Here is a 23,934-nt window from a genome sequence, read left to right on the forward strand (position 1 = left end):
ACCCCGAGGCATATGGATGCATCTTCTGTAGCTTTGTATTTCTTCTTCATTCAGAGGGAGCAGCAGGGTGGCACTGGGGTACTGAATATTTTCTGACTTCTGTCCCACAATAGGGACTATCCGTTTCGAAAATACTCGTTTTTCGCGTTCCTTCAGTAGTGCATGTACGTTACCATCTCATTCCTTCCCCACTTGAAGACCAAAAGCTTCTGTGCCGTCACCTTTTGCATTAGGGCGATATACAAGATTCTGAATCCTCGAATGTGGAAACTGCGTGAACATTGAAAAATAAGGTCTTTGGTAATTATATAAACCTCCCAAGGGTCATCCCCTGGTTGATTGCTAGGGGAATGGATCTGCCCGATACCACTTCTCTTCGCCTTCTACAGGACAGACCACACCTAGAACCAGACTGTTAAGTATGTCTATTTCTCCTCCATGAAAAGAGTGAGTTCAACCTCCACTCTTTCTTGTCATATACACAGTGATGATTGTTCACAGAGAGACAGTATTGTATTCAGAGGTAGCTGAAAGTGGGTCCCTTGGTATTGCTGGGACTATATTTCTACTTCTCTTGTTTTTCGACTTTTGGAAATTTCTCTCTACTTATGCATAGATTACTCTTTAACTAGTTAATGCTGTATTTTTCTCTCTTTCCTGTTGTTTGGCTCTCCTGTAATCCTATTCACTATCGTGGTCTCATTGATGTTTTTTTCCAGCTTGCAGCGGTCTAACTTACTTTGTCAGGGAGACGTTCAACTTGCCTTTGTCCCACTGAATTACATTGGACCCAAGAAAACCACTAGGCGCAAACTGATTACAATTGCGACTTGTGCTGACTCCGCCTATCTTGGACAGATTTTTTTCACAGGAACTGCAAGTTTTCTTTTGGGTTTTATCCCATTGACTTACATTGGCTTTTGCAAACAATCTGAAAACCCTAAGCAAAACACTGCATTCTGAACTCTAAACCACTTTACTTACCTGAATATCTACTGACGTCTTGTAGACAATCTCCTATAGTGGTTTTATGGCTCTTTTTCTGGACTTTAGGACTTTTTAATTTAAACCCTGGAGTGAGTGAGCCTTTTTTCTCTCTCTCATGTGTTTTGACCTGATTTGGATTATGTGTGTCCTTTGTTTTTGGAGTCTGACAAACTGCATAGGCATCTACTTTTTGTATGGTGATACACAGCACCTTCAGTGCAGTGTCACAGAGAAATCCTTTAGATATCTCTGAAGGTTTAAATACCTTTTCTTGTGTGAACTACTACCTTTTCTCTTTGTAGGTCCAGAACACACCATCCTGTGTGGAGTGCTGGGGGGTTACTTAGTAGCCCCTCATCCTACCCTACTCGTAACCCTACTTGTAACATTTTTTATGTTATCCTCACTACTTTAAATGGCTGGTGGCAGTGGTTTAATTTTCCTACCATGGTGCTTTTCTACCACAGGCTGAATCCTCAGCTGCAGTATAGCACCCATGGGGGACCATTTTGTCAAAATCACCACAGTCTTTTTTGCCATTTTCCAGTTGTGAGGTCTTTCTTGGGTTTTACTCTGCGCACCAAGCCAGGTTTAAGCCCTTTGCTCGATTTGCCTTTGGCGGGCAGCAGTACTGAAATCTGCCTCTGGCTCCAGTGTGTCTGGAAGGGCAGGAAGTGAGGGAGGTTCCCGAATATGTCCTGTCCTTTGTCGTTAGGAATGCCTGAATGCACATAGTCCTAATTGGCTGGCTGACTGTCTTTTCAGGACAGCCACCCTGCGGTTTGAGTGACAGCTAGGCTGTGCATAAATGGGAGAAACCTGCTTAAAAGGCGAGGGTTTTGGGACTGAAGACACTGGGAAGAACAACCCGATGAAGAAACTGAACGAAGTTTGCTGCATCCTCCTGGTCCTTTGAATTGCCCGGTGAAGCCCTGCTGCTGTGCAAAACTCCTTTTTCTGATCAACAAGATAAGCTCCGGAAGGGCCTTCTTCCCTTGGGTTACTGAACCAACTAACCATGAGACGAACTCCACTGGACCACCTTTCCCGACTGGCTGTACTTCTTTGCTGCGGCAGGAACTTAGTGCCAGGGGTCGAGAAATCCATAGTCCAGTGCAAGGTCTGCAATCCGGCCATAAACTCCAGGAGTCTCCTAAGGAACCTCTAGAAGCAGGACGACCAGCACTCGAGTCCCCTCACCAGAGTGCAGGACTCAGCCCCAAAAGGACGCCAATATGACACTAAAGTGTCGTAGATTTCCTAAGGAAAACGCTTTTTAAAAAAAAGACTGGGGGTTCCAAGCCTGACAACAGGGAGTATTCTAAGCATGTGAATCCATGAAAGACCCAATGCTGGAGAAGCGAAGGAAGCCAAACCGGTATCCAAGATCCACGGTGGTGCTGTTTACCAAGCGCTGAAACCGCAAAATGCCGCTGATCCGACAAATAACCCGTAGCTGCCGCAGATTTCTGAATTGCTGCCACAGGAGTCCTCCAGACGTCCTATCTCTTGACCCTGCGACTGAGGTCCAGGAACCCAAGATCACTGCAACTAGACAGACGCCAGCTGGACTACTCTTCTTCTAACCAAAGGTACTGTACTGACTTGGGGTATGATGATATTTTATTTATATCACGCTCGTACACAAGTGTTTCAGAGCGCGACCAAGCAAAGGGAGGGGAACAAGGGAGAACAAAAAATAAAAACAACAATCTTACTAGGCCCAGTGACATTAAGAACACTCAAGTACATGGAGAAGGAAAAGGGGGAAAGTGCGTGGAAGGGGGAAAGGTGGAAAGTGCAGAACAGAGGAGAGAAAAGAATAAGTTAAATAAATGAATAAATACAGGCAATGAAAAAGTGGTAGTGCAGCCAGCTGGGGACAAGAGGGGCAAAGGCAGAAGCGAAGAGGAAGGTCATGAGGTGCGCCTGGAACCGGAGATGGTTCTCCTCAAGTTTCAAGGTGGCCGGTAGGCTGTTCCAAAGGGAGGCCCCAGCCGAAGACAGAGATCTGCCCCCTGCTCGTTTCTTTGGAAAACTTACATCAGTGTCCTTAGCTTTGCTCTTCTCAGTTGAGACTTGCAGTAGCTACTTTGCTAGAGTTGATGTCAGCTCTACCCTTAACAAGTGTACCAGCTTGTGACCCTACAAGTGATTTTCCTTCAACAAACTCTCTAACTTTGTGCATGACTTTGTTATCTAAGAAGTGCCTCAACTCCATAGACTGCTCCAATTGACCTTGGCTGTCCTGGCTCCCTGCAGACTCTTTCTAGTCCATTTGACTTTGATATTTACTGTCCCTCAGAGGTGATAACGTGTTTTATTTTAACTACTATTGCTGGGAAAGGTTTTTGTCTAGACTTCATTGGAAGATTTAAGTGCTCACATGCTCTGAGAACCTGTTTAACCGTTTTCCTTCCTCTACCTTTTCCTTTCTGCAAACCTCAGAATCATCTGCAAAGTGTACTAGTGATAAATGCCATTACTGTCTTTATTAGTGAAGTCACCTCAGGGTTTAGGCAGTGTTTAAAAAGCATCTCTAAAGAGTATCTACTAGCTTTGTGTTGATTCTGGAAAGGTATATTTAATTGTTACCTATATTGCCCTTTTTAAAGAATATTTAAAAAAGGATGTTAAATAAATAAATAACTATAACTAAAACCTTGAGTCCATGTGTTACTTGCCCTTTTTAAAGAATATTTAAAAAAGGATGTTAAATAAATAAATAACTATAACTAAAACCTTGAGTCCATGTGTTACTTGGCTACTTGTATTTGTGAATTTCATTGCTACAGCTCTACAACTCACATTTACCCCTCTTGAGATAAGCCTGGCTGCTCAGTCACACTACCAACTTGTGTAGTACAGGCCTATAACAAAAGGTGGGTTACCTAATACCAAGTGGACAAGGGTTGTGTAGTCTGCCACAGGGTTACTACATCAATTCTTGCCTAACACTCCCAAGGAGCCAAATGTATATAGAGAAGACCTGCAACATAGGTATGCATTGATCTTCCTAAAATCAGGGTCTAGGAAAATACTTCTATTACTTCCTAAGACCTAAACGGGAGATGACACTTCAAGGCTGATGGAGGGTGCTGTATCATGGTGGATGCTGCCCCTGTCCAAAATTGCACCACTGTGGCAGAAGTGGACAGCAGTGAATGTCTACAGTTTAAGCCCTAGGGGTGGACAAAGCCAGCACTGGACATCTCAGTTGCTAAACTGTATGTAGCTGCCAAGCAGCTCCCCAGAGAAAGCCCCAGAATAGTCAGTGAATAAGGCCCAAAGGGCACCCTGGAATTGCCTCTAGCAGCTCTTTTAGAGATTCTGAGGCAGAAGGTCCTGTAAAACAGCCAACAGTGGGGGGAAGACATGGGGAATGTGGCACCCACTGCTGGGTGCCCACGATGAAACAAAGGAAGACTTACCTTTCACCCTTGCATGGTCATTAGCTGTGTTCACTCAATCACAAACAAGGGCAGCAAAGTACAGTTGCCAGGCTACTGTATTTCACAACACTAGACACTCAGTTTTGGCAGCCTCCGGGAAAAACTGGAAACTCTTCGCCAAAATGGCTACAACATGTGCAGCCGCTATAAAATACACTGCCATCAACCAGACCCAGTACAACTGTGTTGATGCACGTTTGGTGTAACCACACCTTTATAGGCCATGAGGCTCCCCAAAGGGGCCACACATATAAAAGAGCTACATCCCCACACATCCCCAGTGCGATCAGGTTGCAAATGACGGGATAATGGTCACAGTATCAAAGAACACAAGAAGAAAATGCAATAAACCCCAATAATGGGAAACACGTAGACTTTCCATTTTACCCATGTAGTCTAGCACCCATCCTTACAGAAATAAATCTGTACTATAGATGTTCTGATAACTAGTTTTACATCGCGTTTGCTTCCTTGCCAATTGGTAGCATTGTAAATAAGAGTTATCATTATAGAAATCAATTGAACTTTATTTATCAACTTTGCGGGGGTGACATGCAGAGTTAGCCCTGCATAAAATGTGAACATGTGACTTGTATCCTGGACACACATAAGAGCAGCATGTACCTCAAGGTGGTGACTGAACATAGGTGTGAGTGGGGAGAAACATTCAGGGTTCTAAGCTTAACTTCGTGAGATAAGACTGCAGCTGAGAAAACGCAAGGCAAATAGGGAGTTAGCTTACCAAAGACATGATATGAGAGACAGGGTGAGGGTTGAGTACTGTAGTGCGGGAAGAGAAAAGAGTTGTCAATTCACAAAAATATGCTTATGGGCTACCAAGACACTTTGTCGGGGTGATTTCAACAGAAGAGGTGAGTACAAGAATACCTTTTTACTGCTCATCTTCCTTTCTCATCCTTCTGACCCACTCCCTTTTTCTGTACCACCGCAGCTACCTGAAATGGCCTTTAGACAGCATGAGTCACAGTCCCACTGTGAATCATGTCATGTCCCTCCTTTTCACTTCTATATGCCAAGAGAGCATTTTAAAGGTCCTCTAGAGTAGAGTAGGCATTATATGAAGTTACCAACATAATCTCCTGGATGGGTAGTCTACGCAGGTATTTGCTATCCAGATAAGAATCTACTACACTAGCAGTGGCATAATTTTTCATCCAATCTGTGGTATTCTTATTTGCAAACAAGTTAACTTAAAGAGCTTGTGATAGTTTCATTCATACACATTGGACCTTATTACGGTCTTGGCAGTAAGCCTGCCGGAGCTACTGGCGGGTTGTCGCCGGACCTGTAATATTTTACTGGTGCCTGATTTCCTGGTGCCACCAGGAGATTACAACTGCGGTGGCCCGGGAAGTCAGGCACTGGTAAACTGTAAGACCCCATTCCCATAAAGACCCATAGTTGCTAACGGTGCCAGTGCTTACGTGACCAGTCTGCCTACCTGGCCACAGTGCCCTGCAGGGTCAGACCTGTCGAGCTAAGTGGCCACGGCAGGCAGACTCAAGAGTTTACCGATCCGGAAACAAGGGTGCCGGTGAGCGTACCCACACACTTGTTTCCGGACCAGCAAATTCTTAATGAGGCCCAATTATCTGCAACGTGCAACGATTCTTAGCTCTCAGCTGTAACAAAACACCAACTTCTCTTGTTTATCATTTGAATTCTGTAATTGATCTGCTGAAACATGAAGCGTATAGACAAATGCGCCATTCAGCAAATCTAGATAACCCAGAATGTGGTGAGACTGCTAATCATACCATCAAAAGACTAGCGTATTCAGTAAATAAAGCCATGCATGAAGAGCTAGTTTATCGAACTGATTACGAATACCAGATTGGATGGTTGCTTCAAGTAATTATGGTTTGTTTGCAACTAAAGCTTAATTAAATCTTGCTGGGATCGCCCTTGGGGCATTGGCAATCCTATAGCAGGTGCCTTATGTGACATTTAATGGAGCTACCATTAACATCCCCAGTCAAGAACAGAACTCGCTCAATTGCATAAATAACTGATTCCATTTAATCTATTGAACAGTGGAGACACTAAGGGCCTGATTCTCAACTGGGTGGCAATTGCCAAAAATGTTGTTAAAAGGGCTAATGACATTTTCGGTAATTACACCCTATTCTAAAGGTGGCACAATATTCCGAAGTCGGAATGATTGCGCCACTTTAGGAATATGGGTGCCGGTTGCTAGGAAGGGCTGGAAATCAACCTAGCAACCGGCACTCTCGTTAACTATGCATTTGATTGGTTATTCTTGTGGCACTTCTCCAATTTCGCAAGCGCTTGAAATTGGCCCTGAACTACAGTACACAATTGGTGCCTTACGGAGGAGTCCTACAAGAAGGCCTTGTTTGGTGTGAATGGAAGTGTCCATATACACCCGTGTTGTATATGGACACTTTCATGTACACCAAAGCAAGCAGCTTCAACGTTGCTGCAACGTTGAAGCTGATTTCTTTGGTGTACATGAAAGTGTTCATATACACCCGTGTTGTATATGAACACTTTCATTTACACCAAAGCGAGCAGCTTCAACGTTGCAGGATGCAATGTTGAAGCTTCTCGCTTTAAATGAAAGTGTTCATATATACTGCAGGGGTGTATATGAACACTTATTTAAACCAATGCCAGCAGCTTCAACGTTACATTCTGCAACGTTGAAGCTGCTGGCTTTGATGTAAATGAAAGTGTTCATGTGGGTGTATATGAACACTTTCATTTACACCAAAGCTAGCAGCTTCAACGTTGCAGAATGCAACGTTGAAGCTGCTTGCTTTAAATGAAAGTATTCATATACACCCACATGAACACTTTCATTTACATCAAAGCCAGCAGCTTCAACATCCTGCAATGGTGAAGCTGCTCACTTTGGTATCAGCAGCATTTTTGTTAAATAACGATTCCCTCGTTATGTAACGAAAGAATGCTGCCGAGATTCTGCAATCGGCCTGCTTCCATTAGAAACAGGTGGATTACAGCGAAAGCACTGTCGTGCTTTGCGAAGACGCCCAGTCCCACATGAGAATAGCAGTGGTGCCTGGGCGCCAAGATGAGAATCGGCCCTAAGAGACAAACAGCCTCACTTTTATGGGGCAGAGTGGTAAACCGGAGCATAGAAGAACAGTGTAATGCTTTTACGCCTCTGCCCCATTTAGCAGCAGTGACAAGACGGAGGAGGAGCACAGACTTGAGAAAAGATCTGCGATGTTCATTCCTCCTCTGCATGCCAGTGCATTTCCTTTCAAGCCGTATGGCATTTTCATGCAGGCCTGAAACGAATGAATTCCTATGGAAAATGCCTAGCTGTAGCACCTGCTAAATGTCAGGTGGATTCCATAGGAATCCATTCATAAATGTCCCCAGGCCAAGCGAAATTTGCAGGAATACTACTGGTTTTACTCTTTAGTGTTTCACTCAGTCTCGGGAACTTTTACAATTGCATGCAGGGCACCAAGCAATACGTTAGTGCAAACATTTGTGGGCCCACCATGTAATTTATATTTTTTAATAAATTGACCCTGAAGGTGATGCCACCTAACCACGGCCCTTATAATTATGGCTTGCACCACACTCCTCATAAAAGGCAATTTGCTGCAATCCTCTCTGCAGAGAAACAGAGTCATAGATACTCACTGCCATCTGTGCCCTGGAGCATATCACCAGCCTGTACATCTTGCAGACCTCCTTTGCCAAAGGCAGTAACAGGACATGCTCCGGTGGGATTCATCACGGTTACAAAAGTAAAAATTTGAAGGAACTGTGCAACAAAGGGGTGGACCAGAGTTGGTTTCAAACTTTTTTTAATGCAGCGTCATGAAAGCAAAATAAAAATGGTACAATCTATTTATCACTTCCAATACAGAACGATGGAATACAGTTGATCATTATTAAAAAAAGAACAGTCAGAAGGTGGCTTCAGAGCAGTTTTAAGGAAAAAAGATAGTGAACATTAAAATGTCTTTAGATATACCAATGAGGTAGGACTTATTACGTAAGTGTACCTAGGCTGCAACTCCTACTTTTCTGCACTAATGGAAAAGTTATAAAATGCTTTAAAACTACTGTTGGCTTCCAGTGAAGAATTACAATGCATGATAATGTAAAAAACAAAATCTCAAGTTCTCCTTCTAGCGAACAGGCCAGATTCTCACTAGAAGCTGGGCTGTCCGACAAGTTGAAATCAGATTAGCAGTATGAAAATACTCATATGAACTACTCAGCGGTGCTCCAAATATCTTTTTAAAGTCGGCCATTGGAAGGATGATCTTGAACCAGGAAGGACAGTTACTCGTGAGCTGAGGACAAGAAGCAGGCACAACATGTAAAGGTACTTTAAGGAAACATTGTTCTAGCATCCACTCCGAATTAGGCTGTAGAGCAGAAGACCCCAAAGCGTGCAGGTATAGGGTGCCACACTATCCAGTATCAGATCATACAGAGAAAGTAAGGCGAGTGGCGTCTGAGTTACACCAACTGAAGATAAAACAATGTGGGCATCCCAATAAGGTAATGTTCACTCAAAATGTTTTGCTCCCCTTCCTGTTACGAATAAGCAATGTTACTGCACAAGATCAATTTGAAAAGGTCTGGTTATCCCAGTGGGTGACCTATTTAAATGATCTAGCAGTTTACGTTAATAAATCTCTAGAAAGCATTAAAGAAATCCAATCATGGGGTGGGCCATAATATTTAAAATATGTGTATTTTAACAAAGTGATTGCCCTTTCCTGCACACCTGTGCAGGAGAATAAGGCATATGAAAAAGGAGACAGCATATATTAGCAGCTTCAAGGAAAAATGCCTAAAGTGTATATGGTGCAGTAAAATAGCGTTCACTTACCATTAGTTGTAACTATCTCTGTAGGATCCTCCTCCAGACTGGTCATAACCGCCACTCCTGCTAATGTAGAAATAGTTTTAGACTGTTAAAAGCAGCCACTTTCAAGTAGGACACTCAAAAAACCAATTCCTGCCTCATTCATGGGACTACTAATGAGCAAGGTAGATCTTCCCCTCAAATGTCAGGGGGCTCTTGTTGTGAGTGTTTACCCGTTGGATTTGTGCTCTTGGATGTTTGTGCTGGTAGCATGCCAATTCAATATCAATGGAGCCATGTCTTTTAAGGTACTCTACAGCACTCCATTCCAACATGTTGTGCAAGGAGGCTGAAGTTGCTTTGATGCAAAATGTTGGGGTCAATGTAAAACACCGGATCAAGTCTCCAAGAACTACATTAGTATACAGAAAACCTTTGACAGACATCAATTAAAAAAGAACAGGATTGTACCAATGGGTATGCGGCTTTAATGAGCAGTTCACACTGATGGGCAACAAATGCAGATCACCAAACAGAGCTACTCAAATGATGTTATGCTCACTCATCTACTGGCTTCACGACAGGTGTGCCACTGCATCACATTCCCTTTATTAGAGAAGAGGATCGTTTTGTTGTCACCATTCACACAGAACCAAGCTTTTTACTCCTTCCTGGTTGCAGTTGGACTAACATTTTGACTAAAGTGATGTTTGTTGTTGGTCCTTCATATTTACAGGTTATTAAAAAGCCAGCATCACTTGGCCAAGAATAATTTTGTCTTCAGACGTACTTCTACTGGAGAAAAGCCATCTTTTATTTTGATGCTCTAGATTACAACAAATCATTAAGTGTTGGGATCTCTGTGCATCAATCTGATTGTGTTGTTTTTTCCACTGAACATGCGTGCAGTAGTTATGTATAATTTCAAGTAAATGTAGCACTTGTTTGAAAGGCGTGCAAAGAGGTTCTTCAGGTAGCAGAAGCCAAGAGACCACGCGGGGGCTACAGTGCCTGGTATAAGAAACTTTAACATAACATAAGTACCAAAAACCACTGACATCATGGTAACGTTGCATTCTTTTGTATAACATGGCTACATTTCACGAGAAGGGTTTATATATGTAAACACTTCTAACAAGTCCTCTAACCATGAGTCATACTGCTATATGAAGAAAATGATTCTATCAGACCCTTAAACATATGTTGCATTTCCTATGCTGCTATGTTCTTAAGTAGGTACAATAAACAAATTAAACCTATAGCAGCAAGGGTTTCAGCAGGCACTTGCCAATTGGCCCTGTATTACAAAAAATACAAATACTTTTTTAGTTCATAATGGCAACAAAAACAGTTGCCAGGTCAATAGGTTAACAGTAAGATGCGAGTTTATGTAACTGAAAGTCAACTACTATTGGGTGCCAGGAGTAAAGTAACTAATTCTTCAAAAATGTTTCAAAACTTTGCAGTTGTAGAACGTGTTAGGGACAATTCTTATTTCTGTGCTAATTCCCTTCAACCTTAGAGACCCCCAGCTATTTTGCTGGACTGGAGTGAGTGAGCCCTTTTTCTCCCTTTTACCATGTATTTTGATCTAATTTGGATTATTTCCTTTGTTTTTGGAGTCTGAGAAACTCCATAGGAATCTACTCTTTGTATGGCGACACACAGCACCCTCAGTGCAGTTTCAGAGAAAACCTTTAGATTTCTCTTAAGGTTTAAATACCTTTTCTTGGGTAAACTACAGTTCCCAAGAATAGTGAAGTGAAATTGACTTTACTTACTTTTTCTCTTCGTAGGTCCAGCACACACCGTCTTATGTGGAGTGCTGGGGGGTTCCTTGGTAGCCCCTTATTCCTACTTACTCACGTAACATTTTTTATGTTACCCTTACGACTTGTTATGGCTGGTGGCAGTGGTTTAATTTTCCTACTATTGTGCTTTTCTACTGCAGACTGAATCCTCAGCTGCAGTGTAGCACCCATGGGCGACCATTTTGTCAAAATGGCCCCAATCTTCTTTTTTCGCCATTTCTTGCTTGTGAGGTCATTCATGGGTTTTACTCTGCACGCCAAACCAGGTTTAACCCTTTTGTCCGGTTTCCCTTTGACAGGCTTCAGTACTGAAACCTGCCTCTGGCACCAGTGTGTCTGGCAGGGCAGGAAGCGAGGGAGGTGCTTGAAACTCCTTGTCCTTAGTCTCCTTGGTAACATGAATTCACCCAGTCATGATTGGCTGGCTGGCTACCAGCCACCCTGCTGTGTGAGTGACAGCTTGGCTGTGCATGAATGGGAGAAACCTGCATAAAAGGCGAGCCTTCTTGAACTTAAGACAGATTTGACCACTGGAAGAAACATCCGATGAAGGCATCCTGACAAGAAGCTTGCTGCATCCTCCTGGACCGTTGAACTGCCCGGTGAAGCCCTGCTTCTGTGCTGAAACACCTTTTCCGAATCGACTAGAGAAGTTCCAGAGAAGGCGACTTCTTCCCTTGGGTTGGTGGGACCAACTAACCCCAAGACGAACTTTGCTGGAAGACCTTCCCCAACTGGCCGTACTTCTTTGCTGCTGCTGGAACCAAGTGCCAGGGGTCGAGACATCCGTAGTCGAGTGCATCGTCTTTAAGCTGGACCAAAGCTCCAGGAAGATCCTGAGGACCCTCCCGAAGTAGGACGACTGAAGCTCGAGTCACCTCATCAGAGTGCTGGACTCAAGGAGTGAAGAAAGCCCATCTTGCGTCCAAAATGCGCGGTGGTGCTATTTGCCGGGAGCTGAAACCGCAAAGCGCCACTGAACTGAAAAGGGCCCGTAGATGCCGCCAACCTCTGAACTGCTGTGCAGATGTACTCCCTCTTGTCCCCACGACTGAGGCCCAGGAACACAGGATCTGCAAGTCTGCAACCAGGATAATAATCAGCTGGAGCCACTTCTTATAATCTAAAGTACTGTTCTGACTAAGGGCCCTCTTTGTCTGTAGCTTGCTTGTCTCCGTTCAGATTTGCAGTAGCTGCCTTTCTAGAGTTAGTCTAGCTCTAACCTTTCACAAGTGTAACAGCTTGTGGCCCAACAGTGATTTTCTACAACAAACTCTCTAACTTTGTGCAAGACCTTTTGCCTCAGCCCCATAGACTTCGCTCCAAATTGACTTTGGCTGTCCTGGCTCCCTGCAGACACTTCTAACCCATTGACTTTGATTCTTACTGTCCCTCATAGGTGATACATTGGTTTTTAACTAATATTGCTGGGAAAAGTTTTTATCTAGACTTCATTGGGAGATTTAAAAGTGCTCACATACTCTGAGAACCTGTTAACCGTTTTCCTTCCATTAATCTTGCATTGTTCCAACCTCAGTATTTGACCAAGTACAAAAGTGATAGATAAATGCCAATACCGCCCTAGTTAGTGAAGTCACCTCACGGTGTAGGAAGTGTATATGAAGCATCTCTAAAGCTTTGGCTTGATTCTGAGAACGTATTGTGAAGTGGATTTATATTGTTGCACATGGCCCTTTTTAAAGAATGCTTATGCTTATTTAAAACTGACTGTTAAATAAATAATTATTTTACTCGGAATCCTTGAGTTTAAGTGTTAAAGGAATACTTGTATTTATAGATTTCGATGATACAGCTCACATTTACCCCTCTTGAGATACGTCTGGCTGCTCAGTCACACTACAAACTTGTGTAGTACAGACCTATACCAATAGGTGGGTTACCTAATACCAAGAGGACAAGACTAGTGTAGTCTCCCACAGGGTTACTGCATACAATCTTGCTTAACAGAATCAGTTATTTTAACCGTATTGGTTTTCAGACATTTCCATCTCCATTTTGGAATACGTATTGTTTAAAAGTAGTATCTGTTTTTTTCACTAGTATTGTCCTGCTTTTCTTTTTAGAGACACCAAAAAAATGCCAGTCAAAGCATTTTTACATATTAACCAAGGAAGCATGCTCATTTGAGTGTGCCCTTTCATGTTAGGCTGACTGCACTGCAGGTTTTTCTGCAGTCTAGAAAGGGTGATCACCTTCCTGCTCACTGCCTATTCGGGCCTGGTAGGGCATCACTGCCACCTCATAGTGCATACTCAGGTCTTGCCCTTTGTTTATCCTGTCCTGCCCTTGTACTTTTGTGAATACAGAGAAGGAAACAACTTATCTCGGTCTTTACTGGACTGAATTCAATTGTAAAAAAAAAAAAAAAAAAGTAATCCATGAAGCCCTATTTATAACTGCAACCGTTTGGGTAGGGCAGTTCCCAAAGGGAGGAAAGGGCACTGCTGCAGTAACAGTAGACTCTGCTCTCAGACCCAGAGATACATCAGTGTCACTTCACCCAGCAAATAAGCACTGTGCTTACATTAGAAACAGTGGGCCCATCGTGTGGGCCTGTATGTAATTCTTTCTCCCCCATTGACATCCTCCTACAGAACAAATGATGATGACAAGCCATGATGCGGGATCAACATTGAACGAGTAAGGTAAAGCAAGACTGGGGCAGAGAAAATAAGTAGGAAGCAGAGGTGGGTGCAGGAACTGTATTTTAGAGAGGGAAGGGAACAAAACGGAAAATATAATCAAGAGAGATTTAAGGAAAGCCTAGTTGTGTGCCTGGTTGGAGATAATAAAAGGGACACTTTCGCGAAGAAGAAACAGAGGGTGCAAGAGAAAGAACGCATATCTGGAAAAGCAGATTCACAAACGGTAGGGAGAACGTGTAAAGAGGGAGGTGGGAACCTGAAAAACTTGGAAAGGGGAAAGAAGAATACCAGAGAAAGCATAAATGGCGAAAGATTGAGAAACAGAAAAAGAGAATTCAGACAACAAAGGGAAAGTGGGAAAATATGGGAAGGAGGGAGAAAGATTAAAAGTAGTAATATAAAGAACAAAGTAGTATCCATAATGAGTGAGACAGTAGGAGTGAGAAAAGAAAGATATAAGGGAGTGTGCCAGAGAGCGTAGTCCATGATGAAACCTGGCCTATCAACTCCAAAAATGCCTATCCCTTAACCATACTAGGTAGGAGACTGCCAGCTATCGCCAAAGTTTGGCTCTCATAACATGGTGGTTTGTACATTAATCAACTTACAATAGCTATTGTAGATTGTGCAGAGGTATTTCTCATGTTAGAAAGGACTCATCGCCTTATCACAGATGCAACAAAATAAAACCCAAGTTTCATAAACTAATTAATCTGAGCCTTCAAGTCTGCAAAATGCCTTTAGCTGTATGAGTGGGAGGGAGATGTCATGCCGGAGGGATCGAAAAACAACTCGAAGCCAGGCTCAAAAGGTTATTTAGTTGTTATTAAACAACACAAAAGGCAAAGGGATTAGGCAAAACTGAAAATAAGGTACTGAGGAACATTGAATTGTGACTAACAAATCCGGCTTTCTAGAGGACTGTACTCAGTCCTTCCATCTCTTCCTTACACTCTGCCAATTGGCAGTGATTGGTCACACACAATCTCTGGAGTTGAAGTTTTCTGGCACCCCTTTGTCTTGCGGTTTGAAGCTTGTGTTTTGCATAGGTTGTCATGATGTAATTCTCCTCTGTAGGGGCAACCACCATCTCTGATGCTTAGGGTCTTTTGGATGTGAGCAAGACATCAAGTCTCCTTGCGATCTTAGACAAGACTGCGGCGAGTCCTCAGACTGTCAAGCATAACCCTTTTGGTGATGGTGGCAGGCACTAACACAGCAGCCACCAGCACTCAGGCGTCAGCCTCTGCCTTGACTCTTCTCTCTGAAACCACCACTTGAACTCTCTGCCTTTATCCTCAGGCTGCTCATTTTTGTTCTCCCCGGTGATTCAAAATGCTGTGCCCCTTCTCTCTTCCTCCTGGTCAAACCAACTAGCGTGCCCCCTTTTCAGGCTTTATGCTAATACCTCTGTTTTCGTCCTCCTCTCCACTCCATGTTTTCTTTCCCACCTCCACCTACACATGATGTGTTCTCATCTTTTCCTACACTGTGCTCTACACCTCTTTCACCACCTTCTCTGCCACCTCTTTACCACTTCTAACCTCATTGCTGCTCCACCATGCCCTCTCCTACTCTCTACAAATCCAACACAGGACTCCCACACCTGTCCCAACCTTTTGTGGCCTATAATGGTAAAGTAGTTTGGTTCATGAATGTCCTGATTGGTCAATTAATTTCAAGGTAGGCTTCCGGGCTCAGCAGGCGTGATTTGAGTACTCACTTCTGTAGTATGAGGCCCAAGCTGTTCTCCATTGCATTACTTATGACAGCACGGCCCCACAGTTTCATAGCGGTAGGCCGTAAATCTTGACATGCTGCCCACTGGTTGCTCTAAGCCTGTAGACAATCTTCTTTCATGGGATTTGGTGAGTGTTCACGTCACTTTCTATGGTCATCTGTAAACCACAGTTACAGGCACCTGCACAGACAGCATATGGAATGCCTTTCGCCACCACTCAAACCATCTGCTATTTGCTGTGTTTGTCTGGCTCCCGGGACTCCAGCGGTCCAATCGGTGTATGCACTTGGAAGTTTCTAGATTGTTTAAATGTATTCTCTCACTAACTCCAGCTCCCCATGGAGATAATGTTAATACGAGCTGGTCGTCTAACACATACGCCATACTTTGTAACAAGGCAGACAGTTACCTTCTGCAGAAAGGGAGAGGACCCCACATTAAAGGGCGGGGGAGTTCCCTGGATTAGGGATTGATTAAGGAGACAGAGCTCGATGCAATATTTCCTCCAAACTACTGACAACTATATGCGCCCCCTTTTTCCCTGTTGCCAGTTAGCTGAGGGGAGCAGGAACATTCTCTTCCCGTGTTACATATTAAGATATCAGTTTTATGGTATCTTTTCTGTCTGCTTCTACCCATATTTCTTTGGTTGGTCATTGTATCTATTTTTATCCACATTTATTTCCAATTAAAAATATATATATAAATTTCCAAAAATAACAACATCACTGTGACAGCGACAGCCCTCCAATATTCCAAATAAGATGCTCGACTCAAATAACTGAGTAGGTTTAAAAATGTATGTTATTAGAAAAGCGGTATGCTAGAAGAAATACACCATGAAAGACGCATTTCGCACCAATCTTGGTGCTTGTTCACATACACGTGTGATTTGTTAATTCAACTCTAAATAAAATGTAGTTCCAGATGTGACACATATCAAAGAGGTTAAGAGATGTTTTATGGCGGCCATCTTGGAGTGGCTATACTCATCACCCACGTGCTTCATGCAACAAAATAAAATGCTCTACAAATGACATGAAATTACTTGTTAAGCGCTTAGTGTGAAAAGAGTATTACATTCTGTGTAAACAATTTTAGTATAGAGATCAATTAGCTTCTAGGTGAACTGAAATTCTGTTCATCCCAGTTTGCATTGTGAAATATTCTAGCATAGCGCTTATCACAATGTAGGTATATATAAAAATGAAAGATTGTTGCAAATAGCTAATTAAAAGACATACATTGGGCCTCATTACAAAGTGGGCGGTAAGGGATTGCCGGCAACGGTAAGGGCACCGGTGCCGGTATTCCCTTAGTGCCCTACTACGAGGTTGGTTTTACCAGGCGTTATGGAAGGGACCCGTTAAGGGACTTCAGAGCTAATAATGGTACCGCAATTTGCGGTACCGTTATTAGCACCTTCCCCTTTGTCCCCTATGGGGGCTGAAATGGGAATGGGGAATGGCTTTTTCAATGGGGATTTACTGGTCCCGCAAAGGTCGGAATAGACCGGTAAGTCCCCATTGAACGAGACCTGATACGGTACCGGTATTGGAGGTAGTCATGGCGCTAATAGTGCCAAGACTACCTCCAACCTCGTAATGAGGCCCACTGTCATGTAGAATGAATGGGACGCATTATCAAAAACCTTAAATCTTACCAAATATAAAATTCCTACACTGGGGTTACAGAACTTTGCATGAAGTGTTCGCACAGTGCAAAACCTAATAAGGCTGGACATATTCCCTACTGTCACAAGATAAAAGGTTATATAATGCCATACCTATGAGAGCAGTGAGTATGTTACAACTATCTAACATAGAGCATGTAAAAATAGTAAATTGCAAGAGTATACATTATACAAATATTGCACGACAAGAGCCTGTTTCTAGTACAAGCGAAACAAGGAACAAGTTACTTACCTGTAACTGTTGTTCTCCAGCATGGGTCTGGCATGGATTCACATGCTCATGAATATTCCCCGTCGTCAGGCTGGGAATCCTCGGTAAAGAAAAAACCAGTATCAGTTTCGTTTCTGATCTGTCTTTCGTAGTAATAACCAATCACTGGTCTCTGCGTCATACTGACCACAGCCAATGACTGCCCTCTACCTAAGCACCGCCTCTGGCAGCCATCTTCAGATTTGGAAGCACGTAAAGTGGCAGTATGACCAAGTGAAGAGCCGCAGAGGGGTAGGCGGGAGGGTTCGCATGTGAATCCATGCCAGACCCATGCTGGAGAACAACAGTTACAGGTAAGTAACTTGTTCCTTCTCCAGCATGGGGTCTGGCATGGATTCACATGCTCATGAATAAAGAATACATAGCAGTACACACATGCACAACCACGGGAGGTGGCAAAGGCTCAACATTAAGCATTACATCAAACTCAACATTAAGCATCTTACCTCCTCACCAGGCTCACCTCAGGCGAACAGGTTGCGCAGCACTGCTTGGCCGACCCTGGACTCCTCCCTGGAATCCCGGTCGACGCAGTAGAATTTCGTGAAGGTGTGCGTCGACCTCCACGTAGCAGCCCTGCATATGTCCAGCAGGGGCACACCAGAAGGAACGCCGAGTAGCTGCGATCGCTCTGGTGGAATGGGCTCTCGGACGGCCAGGCAGCGGTCGGTTTGCCAACCGATGACAGTACATGATACAGCCGGAGAGCCATCTGGAAATGGAAGCCTTCGAGAGAGCCTTCCCCTGATTGACAGGTCCAAAGTTCACAAAGAGTTGTGACGTCTTCCGAAAACACTTCGTGCGGTCCACGTAGAACTTCAGCGCTCTAGCCACATCCAGCGAGTTCAAAGTCCTCTCAGCCGGCGACGAAGGCGACGGGAAGAACACAGGCAACACCAAGGGTTCGTTGAGATGGAAGTCCGACGGTACCTTGGGCATGAAGGAGGGGTGCGTCCTGAGCACTACCCTCGTGTCGTGGAAAGTCAAGTACGGGGCCTTGCAGGAAAGGGCCTGGATCTCTCCCACTCGTCGTGCGGAGGTGATGGCCACAAGAAAAGCTGTTTTCCACGATAGAAACTTCAACGGGGCCGAGTGCAGAGGCTCGAACGGAGGTCCCATGAGCTTGGTCAGCACCACGTTGAGCTCCCACGCCGGGGCCGGAGCCTTCACCGGCGGGAACGATCTGAACAGTCCCTTCATGAACTCTTTCACCAGACGATGAGACCACAAGGACGTCCGCCCCGTGGTTCTGGTGTATCGGGAGATCGCAGCAAGATGAATCTTGATGGACGCGTGTGCCAGACCAGCTTTGGCCAGCGTCAGCAGGTACGGCAGTACTTGGGGAGCCGTAATCCGTAGAGGGTTAATCTTCTGTGCGTGGCACCAGACAGAGAACCTCTTCCATTTGTGTCCGTAGCATTTAAGAGTCGAGGACGCCCTGGCCTTTGCAAGAACCTCTCTGCAATCGGCCGGTATGTCGTATCCTCCAAACTCTAGCGCTGCAGGAGCCAGGCCTGCAAGTTCAGCGACTTCGGGTCGTGGTGGAGGATGGCGCCTCCTTCCCTGGAGAGTAGATCCGCGTCCGCCGGCAGCTTGATCGGCGGGGACGCTGACAAGTCCAGCAAGTCCGGGAACCATATCTGCCTCGGCCACGCAGGTGCGACGAGGATCATCCTGCACCGTGACCTCTTGAGCTGGTTGACGAGCCGGATTAGCAGAGGCAAGGGAGGGAACGCGTAGAGGAACAGGCCCTCCCAGGGGAACGAGAAAGCATCGCCCATGCTCCTCGTCTGGGGAAACCTGCTGGCGAACCTCCGGCACTTGGTGTTCGTCGCCGTCGCAAACAGGTCGATCTGGGGTGTGCCCCACCGTCGGAAGAGGCGATCCACCAGATCCTGCCGTAGTTCCCACTCGTGGCACGAGCGCAGCTCCCTGCTGAGTGAGTCGGCGATGGTGTTTTTTATCCCTGCCAGATGAAACGGCACCAGAAAAATCCCTTGGGCGACGGCCCAATGCCACAGGTCCTGCGCCTCCTTGGACAGCGCTGGGGACCTGGTTCCGCCCTGTTTCCTGATGTAAAACATGGTGGTGGTGTTGTCGGTGAAGATCCTCACCACCTTGCCCTTGAGGGACGGAAGGAAGGACCTGAGGGCCCAAAACACTGCACGGAGCTCCAGGACGTTGATATGCAGGGACTTCTCCGTCGGGAGCCAGAGTCCCCTTGCGTGCAGATTTTCGGTGTGTGCTCCCCACCCTTCCAGGGAGGCATCCGTGGTCACAGTCTCCTGGTGGGCTGGGGTCTGGAAGTCCATGCCCGCCGTCAGATGCGCGCGGGTGCCCCACCACCGTATCGCTCGTCGGAAACTCTCGTCGAGCTTGATCCTTTCCTCGAAGCTGCCCGTCGTCTGGATCCAGCGCGCATCCAGGAATTCTTGCAACGGGCGCATCCGGAGCCTGCACATGGGAATGAGGTAGATGCAGGAAGACATCATCCCGAGGAGGGACTTGATGGACCTCACTTTGGCCGCGTCGGCCACCAACATCCGTTGCACCTTGCCCAAGATGGTCCTGGTCCTCTCCTCCGACGGGGAGGCCAGAAGGGACACTGTGTCGAGCCTCGCTCCCAGAAACAGTGCGACTTGCGCGGGCACCAGGTGGGATTTGGCGTAATTCACGGAGAATCCCAGGTCCGTGAGGAGTTGGACGGTCCTTGCCGTGTGGACCACGGCGAGCTCCCTCGTCTTGGCGCGGATGAGCCAGTCGTCCAGGTAGGGGAAGACGTGAATCCCCTCGCGGCGCAGCTGCGCCGCCACCGGTGCGAGGCACTTGGTGAATACCCTGGGTGCCGACCGTAGTCCGAAGGGAAGGGCTTTGAACTGGTAATGACGCCCCTGGACCACGAACCTGAGGAATTTTCGGTGCCCCTTTAGGATGGGAATGTGGAAGTAGGCATCCTCCAAATCCAACGACGATAGGAAGTCTCCTTCCTCCAGCTGCCCCAGGACGTGCTGGAGGGTGACCATCCGGAACTTCTGCGCCTTGATGAACTTGTTCAGACGTCGCAGGTCTAGGATGGGGCGCCATCCTCCCGTCTTCTTCTTCACGAGGAAGTATCTCGAGTAGACTCCGGAGCCCCGAAGCCTCTTTGGGACGAGTTCGATGGCGCCCTTTCTGAGCATCGCCTTTACCTCCAGGAGAAGTTGAGGGACGTGAAGTTCTTTCCTGGCCACGGGGGGGACGCGCGGGCACCTTCTTTGAAACTCGAGCGCGTGGCCCCGGGCCAGGGCGTCCAGCACCCAACGGTCGGTGGAGATGGACTCCCACACGCTGACGAAGCCCGCCAGCCGGCCTCCCACCGGGGTGCTTCGGTGGGGGCCCGACCCCACGGCCGGTTCAATCCTGCTTGGACGCGGCCTTGCCGCCTTGACCTCCTTGGCGACGACGGCGGGGTCCGCTAGACTTGCCTCGTCCTCTGTAGGCCTCTTGCGACGACGAGCGGGCCGATTGACGGTAGGAAGCGAAACCGCCGCCGGAACCTTTGGAGGCGCCCTTGCCTCCGCCGCTCCGAAAGGGCGTCCGTCGTTGCTGCAGAACTCCAAGGGCCCGGGCCGTCTCAGTATCCGCCTTGATGGCCTGAAGGGAATCGTCCACTGTCTTCCCAAACAGGTTGTTCCCGTCGAAGGGCATGTCCAGGACTCTGGTCTGGACGTCCTGCCGGAAGTCCGTAGCTTTGAGCCATCCACGACGTCGAAGGCAAACGCCGTTGCCCAGCTGGCGGAACCCAGTGTCGGCGATGTCCGTCGCCACGGTGATGGCGTGGTCCGAGGCCACCTCACCTTCCTGCAGGATCTCCAGGGCCTCCGCCCTCTTGTCGTCCGGCAGAAAATCCAGCAGGGGAGCTATCTTGTACCACAGCTCCCTGTCGTAGCGAGCCACGATAGCCAAGGCGTTGGCCGCTTTAATCGTCGTCGCTGCCGACGAGATGACTCTACGTCCCATAGCATCCAATTTCTTTCCCTCGCCGTACGGCGGGGAAGTCGATGTGGAGGCCGCACCCCCCCCCGCTTTCTTCCTGGCTGCCGCGGAGACGACGGAATCCGGGATAGGCTGCGCCCGGAGGCATAGGGGGGCCGTGTCCGGGACCCGGTACTTTTTCTCGTACCGGTCTCTTCTAGCTGGCGTCGTGGAAGGGTTCTTGAGGAGGGAAAGGCCCTCATCCCAAATGTCGTCCAACAGAGGCACTGCGAGGACCGTCTTCCTCTTGGCCTCGCGCCGCTGATAAAGGAAGCCTTCCTTTTTCTTCTCCTCAGGGCAGAGTTGGAAAAGCTCGGAAGCCCTGGAGATCATGGAGTGGAAAGATCCGATCTCGTCGGGCGGAGAAGCCCTGGTGGGAGGCGACGACGGAATATCCTCGTCGTATGCCTCGTCGTCCGTACCCGTCGCTGCCGTGTCAGTCCCCGTATCATCCCCTCGGGTGGACGGGGAGGAGGGCTGGACGGGGCGCGACGGTTGAAAAGGAGGTGGTGGATGGATCCTTCTTTTCTTGGTAGGGGGAACACCAGAAGGTCCCGGTTCTGGATCCCCCGACGGGAGAGGTTCCTCCGTCGGTAACGGTAGCCTCGTCCTTATCTCGGAGCATAAGGACTGTATGGCCAACAAAATGGCCGCCGAGTTGTCTTGCGGCGCTGGCAGAGGGGAATCCGACGGGCGAGCAGGGGCCCCGTCGGTATCCTCGACGATGTCGTCGTCGTCACCTGCGTCGGGGTCCATTCCGACGGGCTGGCCTTCTTCCACGCCTAGGCCGTGGCTTAAGACCTCGATCAGCTCCTCTTCTGAGGTTGAGGCCGAATCTACGACGACGCCCTGCCCCCCCTTCTTCTTCCCCACGGAGGGTTTCACGGGGGTCCTATCGATGGGCACAAAAGAATACTCCCTCCGAGGAGGCAGGGAGATTCTGGGCCCTGAGGTCGCCACCACTGGTGCAGCCTCCACAGGCTGAGCCAGGGCCGCCGCGACCGTTTCGATAGAGGGCTTGGTCGGATGGATCAAGGCCTTCACCACCTTAGGTGCGCTCACCGCCTTATCCTTGAGGGAGGGGGCACTGCCACGCTCCTCCTCTGCCTTAGAGCTCGACCGGGGCCTCTCCAGGAGCTTCGCCGGGTGCTCGGCCTTCCTCTTACCCGACCCAGAGCGTTGGCTCGTGGTTGATGGTGCCGGGGAGGGTGCGCCCTGCCTGGCGCCCGTAGAGCCCGACCGTTCGGCGCTCCCGGTGCCAGCGGACTCGCGGTGCTTGGCCTTATGTTGGGCCCCCGTCGCCGGGGCGCCCTGAAAGGTCTTAGAAGACCGCTCGGATTTCTTCTTCTTCTCGCCAGACGGGCTCTTACCCTCCAGCCAGTTGGCGAGACGTTGATGGCGGTCCTTCATGGTCCGTTCCGACATGTTGCCGCAAAACGCACAGTCCTTCTCCACGTGCGTCTTGTCCTCATGAAGGCAGTAAAGGCAGAAAGAGTGTTCGTCCTCCTTAAAGACGTTCTGCAGCTGGCATCCAGGGCAGACCCTGAACAGCTTTCCGGGCGTCGAGCTTCCCTTCTCCTGGGCCATCTCCGAGACCGGGCCTGAGAAGCTTCTGGAGTCCTCCGAAGTGTAGCTCGACGAAATCTTCACCCTTGAGGGGCGCAGACGAATCCGACACGGGTCCCCTTTGATCGGATGTAGGATCGGTGGAGCTTGAGGCTCTTTTGACCGAAAGAATCGAAGTTTTTGTGAAAAAAGCGCGAAAAATAGCACTAACGCTCGAGAGCAATAGCACGAGGATCCCAACACATGAACGTGCGGTAAAAATCTGAAGATGGCTGCCAGAGGCGGTGCTTAGGTAGAGGGCAGTCATTGGCTGTGGTCAGTATGACGCAGAGACCAGTGATTGGTTATTACTACGAAAGACAGATCAGAAACGAAACTGATACTGGTTTTTTCTTTACCAAGGATTCCCAGCCTGACGACGGGGAATATTCATGAGCATGTGAATCCATGCCAGACCCCATGCTGGAGAAATAAAATGCCTCTTGTCCATGTGCGCTGGGGGGGTTCCAGTCCATACCACCACCATAACCCCGACCCCTGAGTGTGCAATGTATATATCTGCTGGTACCGCTGTCTCTTCCACGGCACCTGTGAGGCTCTCGTCTGACCTGTGTGCAACCAAGAAAACTCAAATCTCACAACTGGAGCCAGGGGAACGGATTGGAAAACAGACATGAAAAGGACTGGGATTTTTCCTGTCCAAAAGAGATGAGACACCCAGCACCGACCTACCAACCTGTAGGCTGCACGCACAGAGGGTAAATACATAAATAGATTTTACTGAGTAAAGATTAACATAATAAATAGAGGGGTGGGTAAATCAAGTTGCTGTGATGTGAGCCCCACTGGACGTGGCTCTCTTCACCCGCTCAGCGCTAACCGCTGACTCC

At 47.4% G+C, this 23,934-nt stretch overlaps 1 protein-coding gene across 4 annotated transcripts in view; it reads right to left on the reverse strand.

The window, feature by feature from the left end:
• Positions 1 to 8,249: 8,249 nt before the first annotated feature.
• LOC138569217 (cold-inducible RNA-binding protein A-like) overlaps positions 8,250 to 23,934 on the reverse strand; it is a 79,649-nt gene continuing 63,964 nt past the window's right edge. For 2 of the 4 annotated variants that reach the window (XM_069647005.1, XM_069647016.1), the window contains exons 6-7: positions 9,307 to 9,366; positions 8,250 to 8,761 (exon numbers count right to left, since the gene is read on the reverse strand). In XM_069647005.1, coding sequence (XP_069503106.1) covers positions 9,309 to 9,366 — 58 coding nt within the window. In that variant the 3' untranslated portion in view covers positions 8,250 to 8,761; positions 9,307 to 9,308. Of the gene's footprint in view, positions 8,762 to 9,302; positions 9,367 to 23,934 lie in introns of those variants that run through there. The other 2 variants (XM_069647034.1, XM_069647023.1) reach the window with 2 other exon arrangements.

The sequence above is a fragment of the Ambystoma mexicanum genome, chromosome 1p, assembly GCF_040938575.1.
Source record: "Ambystoma mexicanum isolate Mex_15411 chromosome 1p, UKY_AmexF1_1, whole genome shotgun sequence".
Taxonomy (NCBI): Eukaryota; Metazoa; Chordata; class Amphibia; order Caudata; family Ambystomatidae; genus Ambystoma; species Ambystoma mexicanum.